This window comes from Octodon degus, unplaced genomic scaffold, assembly GCF_000260255.1.
Source record: "Octodon degus isolate 3935 unplaced genomic scaffold, OctDeg1.0 scaffold00016, whole genome shotgun sequence".
Classification (NCBI taxonomy): Eukaryota; Metazoa; Chordata; class Mammalia; order Rodentia; family Octodontidae; genus Octodon; species Octodon degus.
In genome coordinates, this window is record NW_004524592.1 from 5,189,202 (window position 1) to 5,203,612 (window position 14,411).

Genomic DNA, 14,411 nt, shown 5'->3' on the forward strand with positions numbered 1-14,411 from the left:
AGATCTTTAAAGCTACCTAATTAGTTATGTATATTGGTTTGTATAGGCCCATTTGATCCTGTGACTTCTCACAGAGATCAACTTAGATGTCTAAATGTCAGAGTCCTGCAGCAAGGAATCAAATCCCACTCCTCATTACCTAGGTAACTTAAAACAAGTACTTAGGTCTCTCTTGGCCTTGGCTCCCTGCATTTCAAGTGGAATAGAAACAGTGCACACTGCATTGGATTATGTTAACCAACTAATGTAGAAACACTTTGGTTAATGTCTGCTGCACGCCAAATTCTGCATCACTATTAATCATGGCGTTCCCTGTTGACATACTGTTCCCTTCCTGAGATAGCCTCACAGGGTCATGGGAGTTTAGTAACTACCTCAAATACTTGGGGTTTCTTTTCCAACCCGTGCAGCAATTCTCTCTCACAACCAAAGACACTTCTCTATTTATCCTTAGACTTACAGGAACAATATCCAGTTATTTTTGCCACTACTAGTTTTAATAACTAAATAGAATGCAATCACATTACATGCCAATGTAATAACTTTATTTTGAAGGAATCTAGCAGGAAAGTGTGACTGCAATGAGTTATTTTATAAGAAAGTTATCTCTGGATGTTTCTGTTGTGGAGAAACCTTTCATGAGCAATCCAAATACAATTTAACACTTTGATTCGAGGCATGAAAGTGGGACTAAGGTTGAAGACCTGATTGATGCTTTGAAATATGAGTCAGAACAATGTGATTACTTCATAGAACCCCCATTAATGTATATTTGGTGGTTTGAAAATGATACATACTCTGTTTAAATTGCTGCCAATAATGGTTAGATACGTGGTAGAAACTATAAAATAGATTGTCAGCTTGTTACTTGCATTGGAGTCTCTTTATTTTGAAGAAGATGCTTCTGTAGAAAACATTATAGTTAACGGTAGTTCAATTATTTTTTGAGGTTTTGCATGTGAAACATCAAAGAAGTTTTAGATTTCTGAAATGTAGTTTGTATTGTCCATTGCATGATTCGAGTACCTTAGCCTGTTTGGGCTACTATGACAAGATACAGAGAATGTTTGGCTTGTAAACAGCAGAAACTCCTTACTGTGCTAGAGCCTGGTAAGCCCAAGATCAAGGTACCAGAGACTGTGGGGTCTGATGAGGACTGAGCTTCTGATTGCTTATGGCTCCCTTGGCCTCACATGGCTAAGGAAGTAAAGGAATATCTCCAGGTTCTGTTTTATTTTTAAAAACCTGAGGGACACTGATACCACCAACTTCCCAAGGTCCTCACTTCCTGGTATTGTCATCTTGGGAGATTTCCACTTATGAATTTGGAGGAGATACAAGCATACAGATCATTTTAGTGTCTTACATTTCTTAGTGAATGTGATCTTTTTGCTATTAGTAAAACACATAATTCCTACCCCTGTTTATGAAGTGCAAAAATTATATTTCCAGTAGAATAGTATTTAATTCCATCAACCATTGTTCACCTAAGTTTCAAAAGACAAAGGAAAAAGAACCTTTTGAATTTATTGCTTTTTTTTCACTATTCGCTCGGTTCTGAAGGATAATCATTCACTTTTTAAAATATACTTTAAAATTATTCTGTGTGGCCTCCTTTAGAAGAATCAGATATTCATGCCTTGGGTAGTTGGATGAGTATTATGAATGATAAAATTAACAGTTTTTGGGGAAGTAACAGTGTGAGTGGTGGGATTTTGGAAAATTAGAGATCAGATGACCTTAACGCGGGTACAGCTGGTATTCAGTTAAGAGAAGGATTGACCCTACCAGAGTGGAAAACACAAATAATTCTGAAAAACAGACATAATTCATGGACCTCAAATTGGCAACCCTTATTTTATAGCCTTGCTACCTTTCTTCTTCAGCATGGTAGTATTTTCTGCTTTCAGCTGTATCTGCATCCATATCTGATCCATTCTCTGTCTCTGTTCCAGGCTGATGTTTCTAAAAGCAAAAAAAATTGGGTCACACCCCTTTTAACACAACTGCTCATGGCCGGATTGTACCCTTCATAATACAAAAATCCACTGTCCGCCTTTGTCACACCTGGCCTCTGCTTATTTTCAGTCTCACTACTTATCACTGCCCCACCCAGACACTATGCCTCATAATGACAAGAATTACATAATTTTTTCTAAGGACACAAGTTACTGATGCCCCCTATGGCTGTCTTTTCTGCCTTCCCTTTTACTCTTCAGACCTCACTGGTTACCTCTCTAAGCTTTCTTTTCCTGGGTACTTGCTGCGCTGTACTATAAGAGTTCAGAATACAGCTCTTCAATGCTCTTCCTGCACTCCAGCAGTCCACTTGCATCTCTAATCTATATTAGCCTACTTTATCAATTCACTGGTGTCCCTCTTTAAGCACAGGTCTTGCCCCTTTTACTGTATCATCTGTGTCTAGTATACAGACCACAGTCAGACATATACATGCATTGATTAGAATATTATCTGTTACCAATGCACTTTCTATATTATGATGTGAAGATGGTTAAGAACAAATGATGAATGTATATGAGGACATTTCTTAAAGGAACAAAATTATTGAGAGTGAAGTGAAAATATTTTATCTCTGAGGCAATAGAGTTATCTTTAATCCTTTAACTCATATATGGACTCTCTTCTCAGATCCATCTTATTTTAGCAATCTCCAATTTGATGTAATAAAACATAAAGCACTATTTAGGAAAGTGGGCAGAAATCTCATAAATATCACTTGTCAGTTGATTTCAGAAAGCACCAACACACTATTGACTGACTGGACCATAAAAGGTGGGGTCTCCACCAGTTGTGTTTAATGGGCATTTTTATATACAGCTTGGCTCATGATGCTGTTTGAAGTAATCTTCTCTTTACACTATACTGGGTAGATGGTTCATAATTTTCAACCTATATGATTTATGTGTCCGTTTTCTACAGCTCTTGCTTTGATATCAGAAGCATTAATCCTTCAGAATCCCGTGGTTGTAATGTTAGCTGCCAACAGCATTGATTTGCAATTGGCATGAGTGTATGCTTCAACAATTCTATGAAAATCCAGATCTGTTTTGATGACAACATTTTTACTATTGAAATTGCTGAATATAGAATTTTTTCTAAACATCATGGCAGCTATGGCAGGCAACTAAAGGTACTCAAGAAACATTTGCAGGCCACTTCAGAAAAATGGCAAGAGCTGTTGGAAGAAGTGAGGGCAAGACAAGGGGAACTATTTTGAGGGGAATGAATGACAATGTGCCTTTTACATTAACAATTTTTGGAATGTTTTCACCTGAGCTTTTTATCATAGATTATGTACATGTTGTTGGGGGAAAGCTAACTATACCTAACAATCAGCAATAAATTGTATTTTTAATTTCTCTCTATAACTAATGAAGACAATATGAAAGGATAACTTGCAGGTCACTATAAACTGTGTGATTTCACTGTGTGTTCTTCTAGTGACAACTAATGCCACGGAAGACTTTGTAGACATTATAAACTCTCTAAATCCCTAGGGTGTATTTCACTAGGTGTGTAATTAAAAAGAATTCTTCAGTCTTAATAGACTCTAGGATGGTGATTTTTGGTAGTATTAATCATTGAATGAAATATTTTTTTAAAAAATTATGGAGAGGTGTATTCATTTTGAGTGGAGGAAGATGATGCTATGCAGAAGTTATATACAAGAAAATGATAAGGAATATATGTGTCTGTCCTACATTATCTCCTCCACTAGGACACCAGCACACCTCACTAATGAAACAGTTTGTGAAGGCTGTGAGCTCTCTGAGGAAGATGATCTTACATTTATCTCATGTGCTGGGAATTCATTCTTTGTACAGGTCTCCAAGAGTAAAAGCCCAAATGCTATGTGTGGTTTACCACCCCTCTATCACCACCAGGTTTTCACTAACTTGAAAATCTTACAGGATTCTGGCTTCCTTTAAAACAAATGAAGAAATGCTAGGAAATTGTGGAATACGAAAAACTCAGGCATTAAATGGCTGTTTTTATGTGGAACTTGATTTTTTTAGGGAATGATGTACCTAGAAGAAAGACGACTTGTGCATCGGGATTTGGCAGCCCGTAATGTCTTAGTGAAATCTCCAAATCATGTGAAAATCACGGATTTTGGACTGGCCAGACTCTTGGAAGGAGATGAAAAAGAGTATAATGCTGATGGAGGAAAGGTAGGCATGCTTTTGAGAGGAATATTTCTTGAAAATGTAGTGCGATATCTGTTTATCATTTTATCTTCCTACAATTTTAGGAGGAAACCAGTGAGCTTGAGATTTCAATGATAATGCTCTATCTCCAGTATTTATGTTTTTCTTGCCTAGGGTCAGAAAATAAAGCATATGTCCAACTTTTGTTTTTCAAAGGCAGGCAAAAATGAGGATATGTACTGAGCCCAAGTGGTTTTCATGTTAGTAGCAGCAATAGGAAGTTGACAATTCCTTAGGAATTTATGAACTTAAATGCAAAACACAGGGCCATAGAAAGTTCCATTGATGCTAAAATCCTAAGATTTACTCCTACAACAAAGTTCAAGTGCTCATAGACTAGAAAGCTTGACTATACCAAGAAGTCACTTGAAAGCTGACCATTCTATTTAACTTCTACACTGGGCATTTTCCTCCACCAAGTCTTCTGGATTCCAATGATCTGCATATGATTTTTGTGGGGGTGTTCTAGCTTCCATTGTGAGTATAATTTACCTTCATTGTTAGCTAGTTCTCCACTGGAATACAAGCTTCTTTGTGAGAGAAGGTTGAACAAATCTACTTTAGCTTCTTCCTTAGCTACCTTTTTAAACTCCAGTTTTAGCCTCTTCCTTCCATGATGTGATCTCAGTTCCTATCTTTTATATCCTCATTAAATCACTGTTTAGCTGTCAATTTTCACCTAGCCAATTAAGTTAGTCTTCATGTAGCAATCTATTTAGTTTAACCTAGAGATACTTAGGTCAAGCTAGTCCAAATGAAATAAACAAATGTGATCTTAACCAACAGTGATTGATCAAGTTATTTTAACAAAAAGAAAGAGGAATCCAGATGTGGTGGGGCAGCCTGCAGGCACCCTGGGAGATGGAGGCAGAAGCAACACCCTGGCTCAAAATAAATGCTAAAAATGGTTGGGGCTGTAGGTCAGTATGAAGGTTCTGAATTGCATTCCCAGTTTTAAGAAAAGAAGTTATTCTTATGACAGAAATGTCTTGTGCCTTATTTATCAATTTTAAGCAGCAATTATATAACGTAAATACTCTCCAGTGACAGGATTTCAGGTGCTTAGCACTAACTTCTTACTCTCAGCACTTACTTAACTGTATATATTCAAGTTTTATGCCTACACAAGATTAACAAGAAATCTTTTTTTTTTTTTCAAACAAAGAAAAACCTTCTATTTTGAGAAATCGTCTGGGATTTCCTCGATTTTATTAGCCTCTTTTGCCTGTTTACTGCCAAATTGCAGTAGAGTCCGTATCTTTGAAATTCACTACAAGACTGCACAGGACTAAAAGTTATAAATCATATGACTTCACTTGTCTTAAGAACGTACAGCTGTAAGATTTGTCTAAAGCAAGATTCATTATAGCTTTAAATGCCTGGTAACCATTAAGTCTTTATCAAGCAACCTGTGATTTAAACTTACTTCTTTAGCACAATGCCTGTAGTCCATAAAGTCTGCTAACTCCTTCCCCACAGGGAAATTACTTTCAATGTGTCTTCTGTTCTCTTTCACTGAATCCCATGATTCTGTCATAGAGTTACCTTGGTGTCACCTTGTGAGCAGCCAACCTCATGATTTCAAAGGCCTATTTCGTTTTAAGCTTCCTGCTGCAAAGTAGTAGTGTTTATCTTTATTCCATAGAATCTAATTATATTTCCAGGTACATAATGCTGCCCTTCGAGTTGAAATGCATTCTGCTGACCCATCAGCAGCAGAGTGTGTGGGTTGAGTTGTTTGTCTTGCAGCGATGATGGATTTGTGCTGATCTGCTCACATTCTTTTATAGATTAGTTCCTATTTTGGAAATGGTACATATTTTCAATGCTGGCTAACCAAGACAAGGGAGGTCATCTGGGCTGGGGAATGAAGCAGAGCAAGCTTTGGAATTCATGATTTTAGGCAGTTTAGTAGTCAAAATATATAAGCAAAGATGAGGGGGAAGTTGTACAAAGAATTTGTTGTAGTTACAGTTGGAAGTATGTCTGGAGGTGAAAAGGGATAACTAAAACTGTAAGCAAGCTCATTTGTTCAAGAAAAGATATAATATGGGTACATTCTTGAAGCATATGCATTTGATGTTTAGTTTTGATATTGTTGGCCATAATATTATGTGTACATTCCATGCTAGACATTAGTTAAAGATATAGAAACTTGTTTATATTTTGCTATTTTGCTTTTTATTGTTTATGAAGCTTTTTTCAAAAACCAAATATATCTTTGGGGTAACTGACTGTAAATTTATGAATTTCAATTTATTATCTACCTTGTAAAGATATAACTTAAGTTGTAAAGATATAACTTAAGTTATATCTTTACATGAAAATCAAAAGTACTGTAGAGGACCATCAGAGGCTAACATTTAAAATACGTCAAATGATTTTTTTCCATGTAATTGTAAAACTTCTTATCTCTCTATAGATGCCCATTAAGTGGATGGCTCTGGAGTGCATACATTATAGAAAATTCACTCATCAGAGTGACGTCTGGAGCTATGGTAAATTAATTTTTCTTATCAAGTAAGGCTTGTAAGCAAAATAATTATTCTTTATTTAAACTATTTGAAGCCACATGTCCTTTATCGTGTTGGGAATATCTATCTGCCTCATTTAATACAGGAATTGACTCTGCTGTCTTCAAAATTAATACTCCCAAGAGCATCCTCATGTCCATTTTTTGCGATTTCCTTATTCTCTAAATGTGATATGACAATATTCCTTCTGAGTGGTCTACCATAAGCTCTGTTTTGCTAGTAAGTTACCTGATTATTTTTATACAAAAAATGCTTACAACTTAAGGACAACTTCATACTGGCCATATTTTCAACAACTCTCTGAAAACATCACCTGGAATGCAGTGAATGATAAGAGACAAAAGGGAGTTTCTGTTCTGTAGCAGTAAGTGCAGAGGCTATTGCTGTAATAATAAACAATTACTGTAAATAATAAAAATAAAGAAAATGAAGAGGTAAGGGAGAAGTCTACTAATTGAAAGTTTGATTTTAAGTAAAAAATTACTTTTGGAGTGACAGAAATGCTATAGAGTCAATAATGCCAAGCTCAACAATTATTATTTATTACTGCAACATTTATTTCATTATGTTTAGTTTGATCATTTAGCAACTGATACAGTTTTGTTAACAACTTGACAAGAAATAGTTGATGCCTCTTTCAAGTTTACAAATACCATACAAATGAATATTTATTACAAATCAAAGTCTAGTGCCTATTTAAATGAAACGGATGGGTCTACAACATAGCTCAGCAAGACAAGCACCTGCCTGGCAAGTGCAAGGTCCTGAGTTCAATTCCTTTATTTTTATTTTTATTTATTTATTTTTATTTATTGAGAAATAGCAATGAGACAGTTTAAAAACCGATTAGTAGGACAGTTTCAATAATTAATACATTGCAAATTGTGGTCTTCATAGTGGTTATCTATAGTACAAGATGCAGACATGGTATCCTGTCCAAACACTATTAGTACAAATCTTTCTTCTCATTGAATTAAGCAAAAGTAGCTGTATATCTATCCTAACTGTTTTGTATATACAGATACAAAATGGTCCTTCATTTGTATCCCCTTTTCTGTTTATTTTTGTCAGAGTTGGGTATTCCATTGCCATTTAAAATTGCAGGTGCATGAACTCAGCAAGATAATCCAATATAGTTCAGTAGTCCAAAATAGTAGTGGGTTATCCATAGGACTGGCAATGTTAGAAGTTGTTGACTTGAGCCTTTTACAGCTCAGCATATTAATATAGCTTAACTTTTTATACCTCATTTTTATACTTTTCTTCTGGATGGTTAAGACCAAGATAAAGGAAGACCTATATAACAAGAAATGTACTGACTTCAATTCTTAATAAAAAAAAAAAAGGTGATGCTGACATTTTAAAGTTTGGTACAACTTATTTTCCTAAATTCAAGCTGAGTTTTATTGTTTTTCATTTTTAGAATGAATATTTAACTAATTAATGACTAAATGACATACATTTTGAAGCAATTAATTACCTAAAAATATGTAAGACATTTCACAGTAAAGTTTGTTTCCATCCTTACACCTTTTATTTTTTCAAAAAAATAATCTTTGTAAAAAAATTAAGCCATTTCAATAAAATAGATTTCTTCATTTGTATGCCATAGAAGCTGTTAAAATTTCCAAGATGACCAAACACATCCTACTCATCTTAGAATTAGAAAAATGTGTGCTTGAAGTTTAAAAAAATAGGAGAATTGCTTAATAAAACTTCATTGTGAAATTTCTATAAAGGATAAAGAGAAATGAAAAATCTATGATCTATATTATGTGATCATATGTACATTATGTGATATATGATACACACTAGCAATACATTAGACGTGCATATTGTATTTTATGAAATTTATATAGTATCATACATGTATATGTGCTACACATACATGTTTTTTCTTTTGTTTCTGTACTTAGGCATCCTGAACTAGATGTAAGTTGTAGCAGTTGATTTTAAATGACTTAGAAACAAACAAATATTGGCCAAACAGTAAAATAGTAAAATATTTTTGATAGTAAAATAGTAAAAATTTTATATTTTGAAGAAAATCATGTTACTCAGGCTAGAACAAATTTCTTCACATTGAGTTCAAAATTCCAGGAGCTGTTCAGTAAAATATCATACAGTGTTTTGAACACTGTTCATCAATACGTGAGCTTCCTAGGATGTGTCACAGCTAGTAGAAAAAGACATAGAAAGAAAAAAATAACATACTCTGGTTTTAGAGTACACTTTTATAGGAAATTATCACTGTTTCATCTTCGTATTAATATTTACATGAAGGTGCAATAGCCATATCTACAGATAATAGAATTGCAATGCAAGTTTTAAAGATGTTTCTGATTTATGTATTTATTTATTTATTATGTTTTTAGTACAGGGTCTCACTACACAGCTAGGACTCATAGTGATCTCCTGTTTTCAGCCTCCCCAATGCTGGGATTACAAGCATGCACCATCATGCCTTCTCATCACACCCAGGTACAGGGCCAGCATGGCCTGTAGTGCCAGAGATCGAACCCTGGTCCCTGCACTTGCAGGCATTTAGTGCTCTGAGCTATCTCACTGGCCCCAATCTAGTTTTTATGACATCCTTTGTGTGTATATGCTTCAGTCCATTGTAGTTTTTTAAAATTTTTGACTTGTAATTGCTTTATATAGTACTTATTTCAGAAGTCCTGACAGAGATGTGAGAGTGTTTTGTCTTTTGAAACTGCTTGACTTAATAAAATGTTCTATTGAATGTGAATTCTATAAGTCTAAGTAAATACAAGTAGACAGTCATCCACCTTTCAAGTCGTCCCAGTCTGTCTCATTGACTCTGAATTGTATTCACTCGTTCCATGAAGCAGTTATTTATAATGCAATATTAAGAAAGTAATAGACATCAATTAGTAAACTATGCTATCAATTACAAGCTTATATTGCACTTAACATCGTAAGATTCAAATATTCACAAAATAATGAGAACGTTAATGATTATATCATGAAGGAAAACTTGAAGCTCACATACACTTTTAATCAAGTTAGATGGTTTTTTTTATTTTCAGATAATGATGACTGTTATCAACTTCAATCTAAATAAATATTTAATTATAGAGAAAAGTTGAAACATAGCCATAATTAATTAGTTTTACATTAAGATAGATCTGTATATATGCAGCCATCAAAACCCCTGTTACACTGTGGTACCCACCTAGCCATTTCCACTTTAAAAAGCTCTTTTCAATAAAAATATATTTCAAATTATGTGATTATTAGTTCAAGAAACAATCTCTAGTGTATACATTAGTCCTTAATCAGAATCATTATTTTCAATACTATCTATTTGCATATTAATAGTAGGGTATTTTTTTTCCTAGAGGAACTCAGTATGCTAGTGGTTCAAGAAAGTCACATTTTGCCTAAGCAATAATTTATTCTTAATTCCTAAATTTTTATATACCTACTTCTTTGGTATTATGCCTTACATAAGGATTCATTTGGGCTTTTATATGTGCTAATAAATTAATACGTTTTCCACTTGTTTTCCTTTTGCTAATTAAAAAAAGAGATGCATTTTGCTCCTACAATGTACGACAGCGATTCAGGAGCTCCAGGTTAGCCTTTTAGTGCTTTTATAGCAAAGAGGCTAATCTCAAACACAATCAATACCATATTTTTCCTGGAGCCATATTTATTTGGTACTGAACACATATATAGACAGTAAATGACTTGTATTATGGGCTGTAAATGTGGTATAGTGAAACATAAATTGGATCAGCAAACATTAGCATTACTTATGAGTAGAAATAGAGAACAGGGTCTGTATTCTAATAGCCACTCTACATTTTCTCTGTTATGTACTAAAATTCCCAGACAATAGTAAGAGAATCAATACATCCCACGAAAGTTTTATCATTGTGGTTGGCATTATGCATCCAGAAATCTGAAGCATGTCTTCAACCTTCTTTGAATTGACTGTTAGAATGAATTTATTTCATTGCCATAGACATTTTTTGTTGAAACTCTGTTGTGAATGTGCATGAATTTGGTTTCCAATTAGGTGTCACTATATGGGAACTGATGACCTTTGGAGGAAAACCCTATGATGGAATTCCAACACGAGAAATCCCTGACTTACTAGAGAAAGGAGAACGCCTGCCTCAGCCGCCCATTTGCACTATTGACGTTTACATGGTCATGGTCAAATGTAAGATCCCAAGATAATTTTGTCATCTTCATCATTCCTAATAAAATGATAGCATAGGTTACCTGTATAATGTTTTGCCTATTGATAAATGTAACAGGTCAAGTAATTATGAGTTAACTGGAAAACACCTGTATTTGTGTGATTATCACTAAATAAGATAGCCTCTAAGCTATGCAAAAATTATGTAAATTTAGTATTCTTTTTCTTATCAATTTTATGAGAGTCAAATTATCTGTCCTAAACAGATGCAGTCATAATAACATTAGTGGTAAAATTAATGTTATGAATGCTAGTATTAGTAACCTTTATGGAAAAAATCAGACTAAATAAATGATCTAAATATGAAGAAAGAAAACATGGAGCTGATAGCTCAAAAAAGGAAATTAAATGGAAATAGATTTACCAGTTTTAGTCAAGATCAAATAAGCAGGGCAAGGTGGAAAGTCAGAAATTCGCAGGAGTAATTTCATTGAACTAAAATACCACAGATGGTTACATTTTTTTCAATTTGACCATTTGTTTACATCAAAGTCTCTTACTTATCACACTCCTTCCTAATCCCTTAACACATATGTGTTATAGATGTGTTTAAATAGAATTAGGAAAATCTCTGGTGATTCTGAGTTAATTTCTGTGAGATTAACACACAGTGATCACTTTTCGTCCAAGCTGGGCTTCTCCCCTTTTGATTTACAGACTTAGCAAAGAAACAAACTGGTGAAGGTGAACAAGCACCTTATTAATAAGCAACTTTGGACCTAGGTCTGCTCAAATTTATATTCAGAACAAGTGTGATGCATTCTGACAGTGAGGGAGGGAATGAAAGATGCTCTTTGCAGCTCGGCTCAGTGTGCCCTTTCCCCTAAGCATAGTTGTATTTACTCAACATTTAGTTAGAGAATATAGTATCTCCCAAGAAGTTAACCTTTTCAGGCTCCCATAGCCCCAGAAACATCTATTATCTCAGCACCTTAACACTACTAAACATTTTTAAATGAGTACCTGTAGAATGCACAATATTTGAGATTTATTAGGAAAGAAAAAAACGAAGTAAGTGACATTACTTATATATGACACCCAAGAAATTCCCAGAATGGGGATTAGAAATTAACTCTCAGAAAAGAAAAGCAATCTTTATGACTTTATTCAACCAACATTGTTTGTTGTATATTTGTGTAAGAGAACTTTAAGACATGTGTGCTTTATTTTATTTTATTTTATTTTATTGTGGAACTGGGGATTGAACTCAGGCCCTTGTGATTGCCAGGGAAGTGTTCATTCCACTGAGCCATCTCCCCGGCCCTTTTATTTTTAATGCATGCTTTATATAATTTGATACCATAACTAGTGTAGGCTATGATTTATATACTCTGATGAAGTGATGCGAAGTGAGGCACTCATTTCATCTTAGTAGGCAAACTCTATTGAAAGTTTTACCTTTGTAATTTGGAGTCTTAATACTTTAGCTGGGGATCATCTGATTTTTTTTAAGAAATCAAAGAAAATGTGTCACTTTAATGCATGTCATCTCATCAACTGACCAGAGCCTAGGGAGATAAGATGCACTTTATCTAGACTCCCAGCTAAACAACAAGAACACATGCTCTGAAAACTGCTGATACCATTTTTATGCTGCAGAAGCTAGTACTCAGATAAGCTAATGGTGATTGCTGAGCAAACATTACCAGTCCTTCTGTTTCTATCTTTTCCTCTAAAGACAAGAAAAAGAGTAATATGAGAAAGTTAGTTTCAGTTCCTTTCTGGAAAAATACGCTGTTACAAACAAATCCCTTCTCCTCCTATATGCCATTGCAAATACAACATGATGTCCTGCCTTACAACTACATTGTCTATCACTATCAAATAAAATTTAAAGGGCCAGGGAGATGGCTCAGTGGAATATGCACTTCCCTGGCAAGTGCAAGGGCCTGAGTTCAATCCCTGGTTCCAGGAAAAAAAAATTAAAAATAAATTATCCCCATAAGAAAAAGCAACAACAACAGAGGCCTCATAGTGAGCCTGGGTTCTTTTTTCTAAGAAGAAAAATGACTATTAAATCAGGTCAACAAAACAAAATTGTATTTCTTATTTATATGTTTTGCTATGAATATGTATATTGTGTTTATTATGTTTTGTTATTAATAGCCACAGAGCAAGCAGGAGCCATTGCTACTAGGAATGTTTCTTACACTAGCTTTCATTGTTTTTCAGATAACTTACATAAAGACTACCTTTCACGTTTTGCCCTTATTTTTCACGAAGTTTAACTCTCGCTTCTTTCTTTCTAATTATAGATGTACTGACACCTTTTATTGTGTGAAATTTCCAGGTTGGATGATTGATGCAGACAGCAGACCTAAATTCAAGGAACTGGCTGCTGAATTCTCACGGATGGCTCGAGACCCACAAAGATACCTGGTTATTCAGGTGGGTTCACTCGGCTTGAATTTTAAGAGCATTACAGTGACAAATCTACTACATCACCTGGACACCTAAATATGGCTTACTGCGGAGGTGAACTCTAACGTATTGATGAAGCAGATTATCATGAGGAAATCCTTAAGCAAAAGACCCGTTTTCTTCATCTCAGAACCACCTCTAATCTCCCTCATAACTCTCACGAGATTGCGTTGGTCAGCCACATAATTATGGTTACCATACACACGAGAAGATCTCTATCCCTGGACAAGCTGTGCAGCACCCTACCTTTCATTAACATGATTGGTAAATTATGTTGGTTATCCTAATCTTTATCTTTCACAATCAAAGCAAGTGGGATTTTACTTTACACTTGTTCATACTTGAAGAAAATGGATAAAAAGTTTCAGTATATTTATATTTTCGGTATGTTTATATCTGTTTTTCGAATTTGCTTATATTTTTTTTTTTGTATTTATCACACTTGGTCTTGTATTATAATCTACTATCTTACCCTGTCATGCCCCAACACATTATAAGCTTCATTATGGCCAGTAGATGTGCTGAACAATTACTTTTTGAAATAAGAAATGAGTGTGTGAATTTTTTAGCAATTTGTTTTGCTATTAAATAAAGTTGCTGTGGAGAACACATATTTTCATATGAAAGGAAAAGTCATTTTGTGTGTCTTATGGGCATTCTTTTAGGGTGACGATCGGATGAAGCTTCCCAGTCCGAATGACAGCAAGTTCTTTCAGAATCTCTTGGATGAAGAAGATTTGGAAGATATGATGGATGCCGAGGAGTACCTGGTCCCCCAGGCTTTCAACATCCCTCCCCCCATCTACACGTCCAGGGCAAGAATTGACTCAAACAGGGTAAGAAGTCATTGCGCACAATTACTCTATTACCTTTGACAAATAAGATAATTGAAATGAAGTATAAGCACTAAAATTTCAAAGTGACTATATAATTGTAATCATGAGTTCTAGATTATAAACATGCCATTCCCACAAAAGATATGTCATTAATCATTTA

General features: G+C 34.6%; 1 protein-coding gene across 4 annotated transcripts in view; it reads left to right on the forward strand.

Moving 5' to 3' along the window:
* Nucleotides 1–14,411, forward strand: part of Erbb4 (erb-b2 receptor tyrosine kinase 4) — a 1,229,537-nt gene that overhangs the window by 1,180,093 nt on the left and 35,033 nt on the right. For all 4 annotated transcript variants that reach the window (XM_004626607.2, XM_004626604.2, XM_004626606.3 and 1 more), the window contains 5 exons: nucleotides 4,038–4,193; nucleotides 6,652–6,727; nucleotides 10,809–10,955; nucleotides 13,285–13,382; nucleotides 14,081–14,251. In XM_004626607.2, coding sequence (XP_004626664.1) covers nucleotides 4,038–4,193; nucleotides 6,652–6,727; nucleotides 10,809–10,955; nucleotides 13,285–13,382; nucleotides 14,081–14,251 — 648 coding nt within the window. The remainder of the gene's footprint in view (nucleotides 1–4,037; nucleotides 4,194–6,651; nucleotides 6,728–10,808; nucleotides 10,956–13,284; nucleotides 13,383–14,080; nucleotides 14,252–14,411) is intronic.